The sequence below is a fragment of the Dreissena polymorpha genome, chromosome 1, assembly GCF_020536995.1.
Source record: "Dreissena polymorpha isolate Duluth1 chromosome 1, UMN_Dpol_1.0, whole genome shotgun sequence".
Taxonomy (NCBI): Eukaryota; Metazoa; Mollusca; class Bivalvia; order Myida; family Dreissenidae; genus Dreissena; species Dreissena polymorpha.
Window position 1 is genome coordinate 93,820,327 of NC_068355.1, and position 18,841 is coordinate 93,839,167.

The window sequence follows — 18,841 nt, forward strand, 5'->3', positions numbered from 1 at the left end:
CTTTATGCTTTATGACACTTTTACTCTGCAAGTCATCTTGAAGCTCTTTATCAACATTGAAGAATCTTTCAAGTCCTTTCAATATAAATCGAAGTCATGTTTTGGACTAACACCATACAGTATGTAATTATGTTATGCACAAAGCAATAATTCCAAACATTCTATAGAACGAAATTTGGCCCGTGTATCCATTGCACTTCCTCTAAATTTTCTATCATAAACTTGTATTTAATTTCTTTCAATACTTATAAATTTAAGCTTAACAAATGAAAAAAACATACCCCCTCTTCTTCGAAGGGGGCATAATAACTAAGAGATACAACTCTGTATATATAGAAGACACATATTGTTCTTAACCACAGATGTTCCATTTTCTCTTAAAGTCGTCTATTATTATATTAAATTCATTTGAATACCTTCCATACTTGCAGGTACAAAAAAAAATCCCATTTTTGTAAAAAAAAAATCAATAATCGGGTTTCAAGAATCTATTACATTGTTACATAATTCAACACCAAATGTGAGTTACTTATCATAATTATTAAGCAGATCTGCAAACAAAATAAATGGCAAATTTAAATGTCATGCCTAATTGTTAAGTAATTCAGCCCTAATATCTCCAACATTAGTTTAACATGTTTCTACATTTCATATATGTCACACACTGTGATTGAGATAATTATTTCAATCCTTGTTAACAGAAGTTAACCCAAAACATCATTATAACCAAGACAGACACAAACAAAGACATATTTTACTCTCCAGGAGGGGACCCAGGAGAGGCTGCCTGTGCAGGACTTTGTGACCTTGATCTATTGACACTTGGCGACCTTGAACCTGGACTTCCTGACCTGGCTGAGCCAGCTGGACTACCTGATCCTGACCTAGAGGCAGACCTTGACTTGCTGCCAGATTTTGACCTTGACCTTGACCGTGACGCTGACCTTGATCTAGCCGATCCTGAACGCGACCTGCTCCGAGACCTTGACCTACTTCCACTTGCTGACCTACTTCTTGATCTGCTGGCTGACCCTGACCTACTTCCACTCTGTGACCTCGACCTTGACCTGTGGACTGATCCACCATCACTGTCACTATCAGAAGACAATATCCTGCGTCTTTTGCCAACATTTCCACCGTCATCACTGCCACTATCACTGAAGTAAGAAAAACTGGTTGAGAACACCTGAGAGGTCTCAACTCTAATGAGTGGATTAAATCATTAGATTTGCAGACTATTTTACATGACAAAATCAAAACATGTGGTTGTGTGAACATGAATCAAAGACTTACCCTCCCACATCAATCTTCAGTTTCTCATCCTCCGATTCCGAGCCTTCACTGGACGAGATCATCGCCTTGGAAACAATCTTACGACGTTGCTTGGCAGTAAGACCATCTTCATCTTCTGTACCCTTCTTCTTATTCTTTTTATCTTTGGGTTCCTTTCTCTTCCTTTTCTTTTCACCTTTCTCTCCTTTTTCTCTACAATTATTAAGTTTAATAATGGAATGTATTATTATCAGAACTATATTGTAAATTAACAAAAGAAAACAACTCAATTTAAGTTATCATGCAATAATTGTTTGTAATTTATCTAATTAAGTTATCATCTAACTTTCGTTTCCTTGACTTCTTGGGTTCCCCATCATCACTGGCCCCTGTGTCCGAGTCACTATCACCCTTGTCCTTCTTGCCACGAGATTTTTTCTTCTGCGGTCTTTCATCCTCGCTACCTTCTGAGAGAATTTCCCCGTCATCACGCCGTTTCTGTAAGTAACAAGCGCAAAATGTACAGGCTAAAAACGAACAATAAGTATTTATCCTGCCTCTGTAGCAAACATTGACCTAATAAAGCAGGGTCCAATAAATTTTCCTATCTCCAGTCAACAGGAAGTAGTGTATTCCAACCTTTCCAATACACTCCTCAAGGGTGTAGTATTTTACCAATATCGGCTGCTATCGTAATTGTAGACCAATTATCACATTTTGGATTCTTTTTTTAATTTCTTCTTATATTTTCAAAAGGAAGGTATTAAAAGGAACAGTTTAAAGTGGAATTATTTTTAACGCAACACAATTGGTAGTTATTCGGTCGTCATGAATGCTGTGTACATGTAGGAGGCTTGACAAGAATAATTTTATTGTTATGTCAATTTATAATTAGTCTTTTATAAAATTTGTCAATGGCATTAAGCTGTATAAATCGAATAACTGGTTGGTAAAGCTCCCCCTAATTTTTTTTTTCTTACCTCACTCGATTGACTTTATCCATCTGGGCACCAACTATGTATTTTCTATATAATAGCAAACAAAACTCTGAAGCGCCAAATACCACTCACCGCGGCATGTTGTACAATATAAAAAGTTGTAAAAAGAAACAAGTGCACAGAACCACATTACGCTTTTTCATAAAAAAACATTTTTTTTATCTTTAATGTATTCACGTTCATTTATCAATATTCATTGTATGTTTAAATGTATTTGTAAATTTAAAACAAGAGGGCCTGAAAGGTCCAAAGTCGCTCACCTGAGATATCAAGATAGTATTGGGACAAATCTTCTGACCAAGTTTTATGAAGATCAGAAAATAAACCTCTAGAATGTTAACAAGGTTTTACTATAGCCATATAAGAAAAATGCCCCGCCCCCTGGCAGCCATGTTTTTCAACCAACTGGCATCATTTTTTTAACACTTCCAAGATATTATCTGGATGAATCTTCTGACCAAGTTCATTAAGATCGGACAGTAAATGTGGCCTCTAGAGTGTTAACAAGATTTTACTATAGCCATATAAGGAAAAATGCCCCGCCCCTTGGAAGCCATGTTTTTCAAGCAAACATTAATTATTTTCGAACTCATCCAAGATATCATTGAGACCAATATTCTGACCAAATTGGCCAAAACTAATTACTTCTCAAAGTAAAACTGATTCTTTTTATACAGCAAAGGTTGTATCAAGTTAAAACATTGTACTGTCAATACTGTATGATTTCATTTCCCCTGTTTTCAAATCAAAAAGGATACACTTAAACGCTAATAAAACAACTGTTGAAAGTTGGCAAAAAAGTTTTCCGTGGCTCACGGTGGTGGACGATAAGGACGAAGTTCGTCTTAAATGTAAAATCTGCCAACAAGACAAGGCTGATAATGTTTGGAGTACACATAGTTAATGGTTTATTGTGTTTAACATGATTGAAGTAGTGTGTCTGTACCCTGTATTCGATTAGCAACTTACCCTTCAAGCAAGGCAAAATTTGACCATTTACCCCCATGCTTTGAAAAGTGGGGGTATTTAACTAATTAACTACATTATCTGATGGATTTAATTTGCTTTCCTTATATTTTCTGCAATTTTTTCCTTTTCTCAAAAAACTTCTGATGCTCGTTTTGATGACTTTTCTTTCTGTTCCGTGTCTCCACCCCCTTGCAGATATTTTAAATGCTGAGTTTTAATACTTCAGACAAACTTTAACTATTGATTGACAAATGGTTACAATATGGTAAATTTTGGCTAAGGCTTCTGATCACAAATTATTCTGTTTATTAATAATTATTGTTTCTGTTTATTTTAATTAAATATAAGAAGTATTATAATTAACCAGTTATGTATTTTTTTATTGATATTTACATTATCAAAGCGCTGAAGGCTCTGAAGATGTTAGCTATTGCATAATTTAACATGCAATTCATTTTTGAAAATTAATCGCAAGTTTGAAATGAACACACCCCATTCAACTTTATAAAGTGTGTGTCATAGCGCACGGGTCGAGTTTTGTGTGCACTTTTTATCATCCTTTTTATTTCATAAAAGAAAAAAATAACTTAGACAAAATAAAAACAACATGCTTTTTGGACGTTCTGAAAGCATAGAAAGTATGATGAAAATGGTAATGAGAACTTAATATAAAGAAAATTTGCAGTCACCATCATATTAAAGGAATATTTTTTCTAATATCAAATAACTATCTCACCAAGAATATAACTTCATAATGAAAGTTCCGTGTACAAAACTTTTGATTTTTGACACCATATACAAATTCAAAATATACGATAATCTTCGTATCTTGTATATGGAGGAATAAAAGTATATAAACATCGCTGTTAATGCTTTACTTGTTACCCGAGCAGTTCACACAGTGTCAACAACGCTGACATAAACATAGGTATAGAGCACTAATGCGCTTTTAGGCATAGCTGTTTTACTCAGTTTGCATCTTAGTGACCTTTACATAACGCCAACATACACGCATGAATATTTTAAAATATTTAAAAAGCTGATTCGAGATACAACCTCTGAATTTTTGCTACATCACTGCGTATGTGCTCAATTCAAAGGATGTAGCACTGTTCAGTGTAATGAATTCCGGACTACTCTCTGTATGCTCAAACGACACAAATTGTGGCCCTGTTACAATTACGCGTTACAATCCATCTCGCAGAAATTCACTTCCTCCTCCAAGATGAGAACACAATCATTAGTGAAATAGTATAGTGTCACGATAAGAGAAAATCGTTAAATTAACATACCAAAATGTTTGCCGTACTTGGTCAGCACTTCTGGAAATCATTCCTTAATGTATGGATAGGCTGCCAGTATTTACAGTTTTGAATCAAAACGCATTGTTCTTAAATGTGGCATTTTTAATTCGCAATTAGATTTGTAATGACCCTCGTCATGCGAAAATGGGTCTTATTCCATATGCGCCCATCATATAAATAGCCCACTCAGCTATCTCTCCTTCTGGTAAAAAGAAACATAACATATTGAGTGATTTTATAGCGAACAGCATCGCCTATGGCCTGACTGCGCAAAAGCACATGTTGGGTTTAACAAACGCTTGCCGAAACGCATAAGACCCATTTTCCCATGACGGCGCTATTGACGTGTGATTTAAATGTGTCGAAAGAAAACTAAGTTTAAATCAAATATCAACATACGATATATTTCGATAGTGAAGAAAGATACTCATAACAAGGCATATGAGGACATATATGAAGTGCTCTCCCTTAGTATATTTTTTATCTACTCACAGTAATGTGTGGTTTGACAATGCTAACACACATTTCATGCGGTGAATATGCAATGTACAAGTGAAAAACACAACACAATAGTTTAACTTTATTTTAATTGTATTTATTTATTTAGAAAAGTAAATTGCAAACTTTATTTCAAAGTCAGCGTATACGCCGACTACATTTTTAAAAGATATTTATTGTTATAAATATATTTCATATAATATATTTAGTTGTTATCGTTTTTAGCGATTATAAAGCATTTCCGAGGTTGCCTATAGTATGCCTGTAGTAATTGATGAACTCATAATCAACTGTCTATGTATAGAGAACTGTGAATATAAACAAAGCTAAACCTTCTACTAACCTACTACTATTGCGTTGCTAGCACCTGTAAATACAAGATCGCCGCTATCTGTTGAGAACCAAAGAACATTTTCCAGAAATACCCGCTGTAGTAGCATGAACGAGGTTACGAAACAGGTCATTCGTATTATTTTTATAAATTGTTTGTTATAGCGATTATGAAACATTTTTTTTGTTTTTGTCTATTGTATCGCTGAAGTTATTGTTGAACTTATGTTCAACGTTTTATAAATTGAGAATATAAATAAGCGTTAACTTTTTCCTGAATCTATTAATAGCCTCAATTTACGACCTGTACTACGTCATTGAGGTATATGTGAGAGCGTAACCTATTGCGTTGTTATCGCCCGTGGACTTTCCTTTGTTTATCGAAAGGCGCATCTATCAATAGCCTCATATTATGAATGGACTGAGCAAAAATACTACGTCATGAAGACGCTGCAGAAAGTGGACTATTTTATTCATTCATAAACAATCTCCTCCGCGACACGTACAATTAGAACATTGTTTATTGATTCTTTTCTATAAAAGCACCGTTCGAAACTGTTGCATTGAACACGATATTAATATCATGTTTCCATTTGTGAATGAATATAATTGGAGAACTTAAACCTCTTGCATAAATTATACAACTCTTTCTTGCGCGGATACACATAGTAAGCGGGTATTGGGCTCCTAGTAGCTAAGCTGTATCGACCTGAATTTTTTACTAACCAAATTAGATGGTCGCTAGGCGACCATCTAAAAATGAAATCTTATTCTTCACAGAATGACCAATATATTTTACTCTTTTTTTCACTTTTAATCGACTAACTAAGAGCACTGACACCTACGAAAAGAGCGCAGCCAATTTCGAAAATTATTTTTACTGTGCCCGTAACGTCATTTTTCATTGTCAAAACGAAAGTGCAGTTTCTTTGTGTACTAAACCTATTTTTTGTTTGTTCAAAAAATTGTTTGCAATTTGGTTCGATGTGGCAGGAGTTCTGGAGCTGAATTTTTATTTCTAAACTTGAAAAACAGCACTCGCCCGGTCGGTCGAATATTTAACAAACTTTTCTCGCTCGACCGTCAACTTCACTCGCATATGCGAGCGGTCGAGTGGATTCTTCAATGCCTGCACAACAGTCTGCACTTCCCTGCTACAGTAACAACTGTTTATTCAAAAGTAAGATATTTCCTTATGATATAGTAATTGACCAAAGGCATTACAAATACCAAAACAAAACTTGTTATTTGTATTGAATATATATTCTTAATGTTCACTCTTCTGGTGGCCGATTCCCTCAAACTAGCGATTTCTATATCTGTTCTGCATACTTTACCAGATGCTTTGACTTTAGAATGGGCGTTGTCAACAACCCAAGGGTACTTCAAAAGCCACCCTTTCTGAAAAATGCACTTATTCATTGGCATATTTCAACATGTCAGCACCGAAATGGCATAATGCGTAAACAAAAACTGAAGTAGACAAATTGGCGGCAGATTAGTAGCAGTTGCCTTCCTTACATTCTAAAACCCGTACCGACCCATAGCGATCCAGTACTTGCAGAATGAACAGATTGGATCCTTCATAAATCATGGACTAGAGTGTTAACAAGATTTTACTATAGCCATATAAGGAAAATGTCCCGCCCCTTGGAAGTCATGTTTTTCAAGCAAACATAATTATTTTCAAACTCATCCAAGATATCATTGAAACCAATCTTCTGACCAAATTTAATGAAGATTGGGCAATAAATCTGGCCTCTAGAGTGTTAACAAGGTTTTACACAAGCCATATATAGCCATATAAGAAAAAATGCCCCGCCCCTGGTGGCCATGTTTTTAAAGCAACAAAAACTATTTTGCAACTCATCCAAGATATCATTGGGACAAATCTTCAGAAAAATGCCCCGCCCCTTGTGACCATGTTTTTAAAGCAACCAAAACCATTTTCGAACTTATCCAATATATCTTTGGGAAAAATTTTCTGACCAAGTTTCATGATAATCAGAAAATAAATGTGACCTCTAGAGTGTTAACAAGGTCATAGCTCTACATTTCAATATTATTTAAAATAAAATTTGAGAAGAACATGGGTCGAAAAATGCAAAATAAGCCAGATATTTAATTCTGAAATCAAAAATGTCTGTAAAGTCGTATATGCCAGAATGTATATCATGCATGTACGATGTCAATCTTAATTTAGTTGAATGGTTGTTTTTAAATTTCTGCAGCGATGTCTTTTCATACGACACAAAAACACTTACTACGATCCTAATAAACAGACGAATTCTTCGGTTATTGTAGGAAAATATGCACGAAATATCTTCGTCACCATCGGCTCAGGGCTCTAATTCGTCTTTGCAGAAATTTTATGAAATTCATCTTCAATGTCTTGCCTATTTTGTGTTATTGTAACATGTATTTATCAATATATTACAATTTAACACATATAAAAATCGTATAGTCTCGCTTTAATCGTTTGACAAAAGAATGCCATATTGTACAGAATCATCAAACAATAAAAAACATATTCGAAAGTTTGCTATCTTCCAGAATGTAAAACTATCATTTATAATTAATTCCACTTAAATTAATCTTCTTGTGCTTAAAAAAAAATATTTTAAAAAGGGAGACAACTCTGTCAATTCAACATAATTTTTCAAAAGCCATTTTGCAGTTACTTCCCTTGACATGCTAAACTAGAGTGTTCACAAGCTGCTTTACTATATAAATATAAGGAAAATGACCCCCCCCCCCACCCAAGCGGCCATGCTTTTTTACCGATCCAAACCATTTTTGAACTCAACCGTCATATCCAGAAAAAACATGTTCTGACCAAATTTCATGAACATTGGACCAAAAATGTGACTTCTAGAGGGTTCACATGTTTTTACTATATATATAGAGAGAGAAAACTGCCCCGCCACCTGGCGGCCATGTTTTTTCACGATCTTGACCATTTTCGAACTCGTCCGAGATATCAATGAAACCAGTGTTTTGACCAAGTTTCATGATGATTGGGCAAAAAATGGGACTTCTAAAGTGTCCACAAGGTTTCTCTATAGCCATATTAGGAATACTGCCCCGCCCCCTGGCGGCAATGTTTTTCAACGGACTGGAACCATTTTTGAACTCAACCAACATATCATTAAGACAAACATTTTGACAAAGTTACATGAAGATTGGGCATCAAATGTGACTTCTACAGTGTTCACAAGGTTTTTCTTTTTTTTGACCTAGTGACCTAGTTTTTGACCCAGCATGACCCAGTTTCTAACTCAGTCGAGGTATCAATGGGACAAATATTCTGACCAAGTTTCAGGAAAATCAGACAATAAATGTGGCCTCTCGAGTGTTCACAAGGCAAAATGTTGACGACGCACGACGGACGACGCACAAAAGGCGATCACAAAAGCTCACCATGAGCACGTTGTGCTCAGGTGAGCTAAAAATCATGTGAAATCTTCATATTTTATATATTCCATTTAAATTTGAAAATTTAAGATTGTTACCTATAGTTGCTTTCAAAACTCATAAATACACATAATGAACAAGAGCACTGCCTTGCGGGTGCAGACTGCTCATCTATTTTTCTTTTTAAAGGTGAAGGGACCTATCTCAATTTCAATCACAAAGGAGGGAGGGGTGGAGTGGAGAGGGGTGTATAGTGTGCGGGTGTGGGTGGGATGGTTGGACGGTATTTCAAAAATAAAATAATAAAAATAAATATTTGTGTTTTTTAACCATGTTTGAAAAAACCAACAGATGTGTTTGTCAGAAACACAATGCCCCATATTTCACCGCTTTGAAATTATTATTTTATTATTATTTTTTACCTTTGACCTTGAAGGATGACCATGACCATGAACTTCCACCACTCAAAATGTGAAGCTTTTTGAGGAGGCCGCTTTGAAATATTATTTTTTTGATCTTTGACCTTGGAGGATGACCTTGACCTTGAAGGATGACCTTGACATTGAACTTCAAGTTGCTATCTTCAATATTGAAAAAGTTATGGTCAATATTAAAGTTTTCCGACTGACAGACACCATAAATTTGACATTTGACCTTGAAGGATGACCTTGACCTTAAAATTTCACCACTCAAAATGTGCAGCTCCATGAGATACACATGCATGCCAAATATCAAGTTGCTATCTTAAAAAGTGAAAAGGTTATGGCCAATGTTAAAGTTTTTTTCGGACAGACAGACAGACTGACATACTGACGGACAGTTCAACTGCTTTATGCCACCTTACCGGGGGCATAAAAAACAATTTTGGGGTGGGTGGGGGTATAGTGTGAGGGTGTGTTGTTCATTTATGAGATGATCTTCTATTTTTTTTTAAATAATGAGGTTGAGGGCGGAATTCGGGGGGGGGGGGGGGGGGGGGGTGGGTATAAAGAAGTTATGGCAATTTAAGCAAAATTTAACTATTTGACCTTGAGAGTCAAGGTCATTCAAAGGTCAAGGTAAAATTCAACTTGCCAGGTACAGTACCCTCATGATAGCATGCAAGTATTTAAAGTTTAAAAGCAATAGCCTTGATACTTAAGAAGTAAAGTGGATCTAAACACAAAATGTAACCATATATTTAAAGTTACTAAGTCAAAAAAGGGCCATAATTCCATAAAAATGACAACCAGAGTAATGCAACTTGTCCTTTACTGTCACCTTATGATAGTTTGCGAGTGTTCCAAGTATGAAAGCAATATCTATGATACTTTAGGGGTAAAAAGGGCCAAAACACAAAACTTAACCAAATTTTCAAGTATAAAGGGCCCATAATTCCGTCAAAATGCCAGTCAGAGTTACATAACTTATCCTGCACAGTCCCCTTACGATAGTTAGTAAGTGTTGCAAGTATGAAAGAAATAGCTTTGATACTTTAGGAAAAAAGTGGACCTAAACACAAAACTTAACCAAATTTTTAATTTTCTAAGTATAAAAAGGGCACATAATTCTGTCAAAATGCCAGTCAGAGTTACATAACTTTGCCTGCACAGTCCCCTTACGATAGTTAGTAATGTTGCAAGTATGAAAGAAATAGCTTTGATACTTAAGGAATAAAATGAACCTAAACACAAAACTTAACCAAAATTTTTTAATTTTCAAAGTATAAAAAGGACACATAATTCTGTCAAAATGCAAGCCAGAGTTATCTAACTTTGCCTGCCCAGTCCCCTTATGATAGTAAGTAAGTGTACCAAGTTTGAATGCAATAGCATTGATATTTTATGAGAAAAGTGTACCTAAACGCAAAACTAAACGGGACGCCGACGCCAAGGTGATGACAATAGCTCATATTTTTTTCAAAAAATAGATGAGCTAACAAGAGATGTGTTTGTCAGAAACACAATGCTCCCTACTGTGCCGCTTTGAAATATTCTTTTTATTTTTTTTTATTTTCTTGACCTTTGACCTTGAAGGATGACCTTGACCTATCACCATTCAAAATGTGCAGCTCCATAAGATACACATTAATGCCAAATATCAAGTTGCTATCTTCAATATTGCAAAAGTAATGGCCAATGTTAAATTTTTCGGACTGACGCACAGACTGACAGACAGACAGACCGACTGACGGAAAGTTCAACTGCTATATGCCAACCTACAGGGGTCATAAAAACAACTTTATTTGATATCCTTATTATAATATATATTTTGAAATTACATTAACACAAATTATTTACTAAACTACATAATAATTACTGGAGTTTTATATAGTAATCTTAAAATCTGCTAGAAAGTGCCCCAAAAAAGAATGCAGTAATGTAGTACATAACATTTTTTCCAAAAAAATCACAATTGAATATATCAACTTTGTCCAAAGAGAACAGTTGCAAGTGTTGACAGTTTGGTTTCAAAAGTTAACCAATTGAAAAAGAGTATTAAGAAACAAAATAATTATATGTAATAGTTATTACCATGTAAATTTGGAACAACTCCTTGAACTGCAGTTGTCTCACCTTTGAACTCTTGGAGGACTTGCGCTCCTCTGGCTCTGGTTCCAGCACAATATTCTTGGCCTTTTCCACGTAGATCTGCCTCTTCTCCATCATCATCCTCTCCTTCTCCTCCTTCTGGCGCCGTCGCACCGCCTCCTGCTCACTGTGCTTCTGGCGCAGTGCCTCACGCTCTTCCTCCCGGTGCTTGCGCAACTCCTGCTCCTCCTCATCAATCTTGCGAGCCCGCGCCACGTGGTACTGAGCCTGGCTCAGCAGGTCAGAGCATTGTCTGGCAAGAAGCAAGCATGTTAGCAGATTTGCACTCTTTCAAGACTAAAGGGCTGTTTTTGGCCTGAATTGATACCTAAAGCCACTTTGTAATACTAGACTTATCTGAGATGAGCTTTATTTTTTTACTTTGAAGAATTTAACCCCTGGGTGGGGCACATTTTGCAAACATTCTGAAAGCTAAAAGTGTCACATATTCAGACTCACTATCTGCCAACACTTCACAGACCAAAATGAAATTTATCAGTCTATTAAAATTTCATGTATATATTCACATTAACTAAAAAGCATTATGGCAATAATTTAAAGCAATGGTAATTTTAATTGTGTTGATAATTTCATTTAAAATAAAATAGACTTATTAATTTCTGAATAGAAATTAATATTTTTGCTGAAATAAAGAATTGTTTACTAGTTTCTATATATACAATAACAGAATAATTTGAATGTTTTTATTATGTAATGTTAAGTAAGGATTGCCTCTGACAAGATAGTAAGAACACTCCATCAGCGTAAAAACAATAACCTTAATTCATCAATTAAGTTGATAGTTGATATGAAACTTGTTCCTAAAATTTGCAAAGAAAAAGTCACTTGTAGCTCATAAGAGGCAAAATGGGAAGTCACTCCTCCCTAAATTTTGGGCTAGGATGAACCAGTCGTATTTTCATTTCATTAAATTAGATACTTGCAAATACATGCACACATACTTGAGATAAAGCAAGAACTACAACCAAGTAAGTCCGACCTTCAAGAATGACATGTCATAGATGAGTGACCATACCTGGCTTCTGTTGCAGCCTGGGCCAGATCGAACTTCATCCTGTCACCATGGTGACTAAGGTAGGAGAAATATCTGCAAGAGAAGAAATACAAGTGCGCATAGTCACTGAAGTAAAATAAATTGTGCAAACCAGAAGCAATTTAGGTAAGACTGTTCTAAGACTTGCTTTGAAATAGAGATATCATAATCATTCTTTATTAACCCTTTGCATGCTGGGAAATTTGTCGTCTGCTTAAATGTCGTCTGTTGAATTTCTAAAATTAGCATTTTCTTCGATTTTTTTCAAAGAATACTATCAGAATAGTAAACAGTTTGGATCCTGATGAGACGCCACGTTCTGTGGCGTCTCATCTGGATCCAAACTGTTTGCACAGGCCTTTAAAATTCGGTTCCCGCACTGAAAGGGTTAAGAACAATAATACAATGGCATAATCACATTTGCAGCTGTGTATTGAAACTGTAATGGCTTTCATGGATCTAAGGTAATTTATCTTAAAGTAATTGGGAGTTAACAAAGGACTATTGAGCTATCTATTGTTAGCCCAAGGTTTCCAATGCGCCGTACCTGTGTGCCAGCTCCAAGTCCCTGACAGCTGACAGAACAGTTTTCAGGTTACTCTTCTCATCCTTGAGAATTGAGGTGGCTAATTTCTGCTGGACCAACGCAATGTTGTACAGGAGAACAGTGTCATTGGGCGAAACATGACGTGCCTGTAAAATAAAATTACACACTGCCAGGAACGGAAATATAGAAGAAAAAAGCGTTGAACCCAGCTTTATTAAAACAATTTTTTTATTTAACTAGCGTTCTGTGTGATCTTAATATTGAAACATATACTTTTAGCTGGCGTTAACAACAAATATTTTCCTGAAAACATTTTTCTCACGGGAATGTAAAACAAGCCCCGAGCCCTTTGCTTGTCAGAGACAGGAAATGTAAAACAAGAGAGCCTGAAAGGCCCAAAGTCGCTCACCTGAGATAACAAGATATTATTGGAACAAATCTTCTGACCAAGTTTCATGAAGATCAGAAAATAAATGTGGCCTCTAGAGTGTTAACAAGTTTTACTATAGCCATATAAGGAAAAATGCCCCGCCCCCTGGCAGCCATGTTTTTCAACCAACTGGCATCATTTTTGAACTCGTCCAAGATATTATCGAGATGAAACTTCTGACCAAGTTTCATGAAGATCGGACAGTAAATGAAAACATAATTATTTTCGAACTCATCCAAGATATCATCGACACCAATCTTCTGACCAAATTTCATGAAGATTGGAAATAAATGTGGCCTCTAGAGTGTTAACAAGGTTTTACTATAGCCATATATAGCCATATAAGCAAAACTGCCCCGCCCCTGGTGGCCATGTTTTCAAAGCAACCAAAACCTTTTTCGAACTCATCCAAGATATCATTGGGAAAAATCTTCTGACCAAGTTTCATGATGATCGGAAAATAAATGTGACCTCTAGAGTGTTAACAAGGTTTTACTATAGCCATATAAGGAAAAATGCCCCGCCCCCTGGCATTCATGTTTTTCAACCAAAGGGCATCATTTTTTAACTCGTCCAAGATATTATTGGGATGAATCTTCTGACCAAGTTTCATGAAGATTGGACAATAAATGTGGCCTCTAGAGTGTTAACAAAAATTTACTATAGCCAAATATAGCAATATAAGGAAAACCGCCCCGCTCCTTGGCAGCCATGTTTTTCAAGCAAAGGTAACCAATTTTGAACTCATCCAACATATCATTAAGACAAATCTTCTGAGCAAGTTTCATGAAGATCGGAAAATAAATGTGGCCTCTAGAGTGTTAATAAGGCAAATGTTGACGCCGCACAACGCAAGACGGACAAAAGGCAATCACAAAAGCTCACCATGAGCACATTGTGCTCAGGTGAGCTAAACAAGAGGGCCTGAAAGGCCCAAAGTCGCTCACCTGAGATAAAAAGAAATGACCTGTTCTTTGCAGCCCAAGATATCAATAGAACAAATGTTCTAACCAAGTTTCATGAAGAATGAACAACAAATGGCCCCCTGGCAGCCATGTTTTTCAACAGACTGGAAACATTTTTACACTCGTCCAAGATTATGTTGGGACAAATCTTCTTACAAAGTTTCATGAAGATCCAACAATAAATGTGGTCTCTACAGTGTTAACAAGGCAAATATTTATGACGCACAACAGAAGACAGAAAATGGACAAAAGGTGATCACAAAAGTTCACAATGAGCAAAAAATATTATGCTCATAAAGATTGTCACCATTTGTGAAGATCAGCAAGTGTCATTCAAATTGAACTAAAAATGTGACTATAAGTATTCACAATGTTTCACTATAAACAGCTGTGGTAGTGCGGTCTTGTTCGCTTACGTAAGTGAACCGGTCATGGGACGGTTACAAGTTATGTAACTTTGTGAGCACTTAGGTAATATGGAAATATTTATTGAATCTAATTAAAGAACACAACTGACTGGTTGTAATTCAATTAACTAAAGGCGTCCAGTCAGATACTCCTGAATACACTCAAAGAATTAATCTATAAGTGAAAACCAAAGCAGCTTTAAAGAAAATAACTAACTTTTATTCTAAGAACTAGAACAAGAGCTGTCAGAGAACAGCGCGCTCGACTATTTGAGTGCTTGACAGTATAACATAAGCCATCATGGGGAAATTGTTCATATTCAATAATATATAGACGATCTTTCAAACTAAAAAAAGGAAAAAAACTTTTCTTTTTTTTTTTGGGGGGGTGAGAGGGGTGAGAGGGGGTATAATGTGGGGTGTGGTCATTTATTAGACGATGTTTCAAAAATAAAAAAGGAAACAAAAAAAAAATTGGGGGGGGGGGGGGGGGGGGGGGGTGAGAGGGGGGTTTAATGTGGGGTGGGGTAATTTATTAGATGATGTTTAAACAAACAAACAAAATTGGGGGGGGGGGGGTAGGGGGGTGAGAGGGGGCTTTAATGTGGGGTGTGGTATTTTATTAGATGATGTTTAAAAAGAAAAAAAATGGAGGGGGGGAGGTTGGGGAGGGGGGAAGGGATTCTGGGTAGGGGCGTGGGGTATTGTTTGGGTGGAATCCATTGTGGTATTCAGGTAAGTGTTTTTTGTCAAAGTAATAATAAAATGTGATCATAAATAAAGCAGTTATGGCAATTTAAGCAAAATGTTCAATTATCTAAGTGTAAAAGGGGCCATAATTATGTCAAAATGCTTGATACAGTAGTCTGTTCTTGTTTATAGGTTGGGGTCATGTTGGTAAACAAGTATGCAACATATAAAAGCAATATGTCAAAGGATATAGGAAATATTTGGGGTAGTACGCAAAGTTTAAGATAGATTTATCAATAATATGCATATTCTAAGTATAAAAGGGACAATAATTATCACAAAATGCTTGATAGAGTTGTCTGCTCTTGTTTATAGGTTGGGGTGATGTTGGTAAACAAGTATGCAAAATATGAAAGCAATATGTCAAGGGACATTGAAAATAGTTGAGGTAGTACACAAACTTTAACATTTGCTGCATATTCTAAGTGGAAAAGGGGCCATAATTATGACAAAATGCTTGATAGAGTTGTCTGCTCTTGTTTATAGGTTGGGGTCATGTTGGTACCCAAGTATGCAAAATATGAAAGCAATATATCAAGGGACATTGAAAATAGTTGGGGTAGTACGCAATCTTTAACATTTGCTGCATATTGTAAGTGGAAACGGGGCCATAATTATGACAAAATGCTTGATAGAGTTGTCTGCTATTGTTTATAGGTTGGGGTCATGTTGGTTAACAAGTATGCAAAATATGAAAGCAATATGTCAAGGGACAAAAAAAATATTTGGGGTAGTACGAAAACTTTAACATTTGCACGCTAACGCAGACGCTAACGCAGACGCTTATGCAGACGCTAACGCAGACGGTCACGCTGAAACAGGGGTGAGTAGGATAGCTCTACTAAATATATTTCAAATATAATATTCAAGCTAAAAATGAAGAACAATGACAGAGAATTAAGAACAGGTACAAGCCAAGTCTAAAGAATCTAAGCATCGTTAAAAATAAACAAATACAGCAAATACCTTAATGAATATAAAAAGAAGCCTGTTTAAACTTTTACTCTTATATAAAAGAAGGTGTATTTTCTCAAACCGTCATTGCTATGAATATTAGACCGGTTATATTTACCATTTGCATACCTTTTCTGTACATATTGTATCATATAACAGAAGGGAATAGTAACATTATATACTGTGAACTCCTTACAATCCAATATTGAGTAAGGAGATTATTCATATCCATGTCTATTCATTTCTATGTTTTCAGTAAAATAAAGTCATATCTATGTTTTCAGTAAAATATAAATATAAACTGGAAAAGTCCGGGCTCCTTTAAAAGTCTCGTTATCAATTAATTTATACTGTTATTTTTCAGTCAGATTCAAATTTTATGCTTATTCATAAATACATTTGCATACAATTATCATAATCTAAAACTGCAAATATGTATTGTGTTATTGATTATTAATTCATATGTAGCTAAATTGTAATTTACAAAATAAAAAGAATAATGACCTGATTACTTTCTTAAGAATATATAGTGAATAATTCAACATTTTGTGCAAGTAGATTATCCTTTAACATGTAATTTGTTTCATTCTCATCAGATTATTTGCAAATTTATAATATCATGATCTCAGAAAATTAAACTGAAGAGCACATTTCATCTTTCTTATCAGTTATCTTAACTCTGGGGAACTCTGTAGGAGTTTTCTCAAAGATGGGTTATTATCTTAACTCTGGGGAACTCTGTAGGAGTTTTCTCAAAGATGGGTTATCAGTAATAGTTCCATTATAGATTAATTAATTTGCTACAAACTGATAACAAATGTGACAAAACAATAAGTACAGATTTACACAAGAAATGACAACTTAGCCCTAAATGTCATTATAATAGAAAAATATGCATTTTGAAGTATTTACCCTTTAAGTGTTTTCAAACCAAGGGGTCTAACAAATTCAAGAGGTGAACTAAAATAGATTAGGGAAGCAGGTTAAACAAGGGAGTTAACTATAAGAAAGTTAAATCTAAAGTATGTACAGGTTATCTTTCTTTAACATTTTGGCTTATCAGATTTTTGTTAACTTTACTGTTTACATGTTTTCACTATTCATGTATACATAGAAAGAAAACTGCCCCACCCCCTGGCGGCCATGTTTTTCCACACATCATGACCATTTTCAAACTCATGGGCGATATCTATAAAATCGATGTTTAGAAAAAAAATTATGATGATAAGGCAAAAAATGTGACTTCTAGAGTGTTCACAAGCATTTTTTTACTATATAAAAATAAGGAAAATGACCCCCCCCCCCTGGCGGCCATGTTTTTTTACCGATCTGAACCATTTTCGAACTCAACTGTCATATCCAGAAAACACATGTTCTGACCCAATTTCATGAAGATTGGACCAAATATGTGACTTCTAGAGTGTTCACATGTTTTCACTATATACATATAGAGAAAATTGCCCCGCCCCCTGGCGGCCATGTATTTCCACCAATCTGGACCATTTTCGAACTCGTCCGAGATATCAATGAAACCAATGTTTTGAACAAGTTTCATGATGATTGGGCAAAAATTGTGACTTCTAGAGTGTTCACAAGGTTTCTCTATAGCCATATAAGGAATACTGCCCCGCCAACTGGCGGCCATGTTTTTCATCGGACCGAAACCATTTTTGAACTCAACCAACACATCATTTAGACAAACATTGTGACACAGTTACATGAAGATTGGGCATCAAATGTGACTTCTACAGTTTTCACAAGGTTTTTCTTTTTATTGACCTAGTGACCTAGTTTATGACCCAGCATGACCCAGTTTCGAACTCAGTCGAGGTATCAATTGGACAAATGTTCTGACCAAGTTTCATGAACATCGGACAATAAATGTGGCCTATAGAGTGTTCACAAGGCAAAATGTTGACGACGCATGACAGATGACGCACGACGGACAAAAGGTGATCACAAAAGCTCACCATGAGCAAGTTGTGCTCAGGTGAGCTAAAAAAAACACTCAAAAATACCCTAAAAATAACATGGTGATTCAGAACAATTATGGCTTTTCAAGATGCAGCCTAACAATAACTCAGTACAGAGTTTGTGCAATAAGGCTTTAATTACCTTAAGGAGGATGTTTTTGCATTCCCTCAGTTTCCCACACTTGTAGTAGGCCCGTCCCAGATACACCATCACCTCCGTATTGTGGTACTTAAAAAACTTCTTCAGGCAGTTTTCATACTGTTAAGATAGGCAAGACACACACACTCAATCACGCTATTAAACATTTTGCAGTCAACATAAAAGAAAATGAAATAAATAGCCATTTTTTTTACTATCATGTGAACAAAAAACATGTAGCAAGCCTGCATCAAATGATAAAAAATG

General features: G+C 35.7%; 1 protein-coding gene across 1 annotated transcript in view; it reads right to left on the reverse strand.

The window, feature by feature from the left end:
- Positions 1–473: 473 nt before the first annotated feature.
- The window catches only part of LOC127841096 (RNA polymerase-associated protein CTR9 homolog), an 83,504-nt gene continuing 65,136 nt past the window's right edge, over positions 474–18,841 (reverse strand). The window contains exons 17-23 of the mRNA XM_052369658.1: positions 18,578–18,694; positions 12,957–13,102; positions 12,392–12,463; positions 11,341–11,608; positions 1,619–1,770; positions 1,294–1,485; positions 474–1,157 (exon numbers count right to left, since the gene is read on the reverse strand). Coding sequence (XP_052225618.1) covers positions 755–1,157; positions 1,294–1,485; positions 1,619–1,770; positions 11,341–11,608; positions 12,392–12,463; positions 12,957–13,102; positions 18,578–18,694 — 1,350 coding nt within the window. The 3' untranslated portion in view covers positions 474–754. The remainder of the gene's footprint in view (positions 1,158–1,293; positions 1,486–1,618; positions 1,771–11,340; positions 11,609–12,391; positions 12,464–12,956; positions 13,103–18,577; positions 18,695–18,841) is intronic.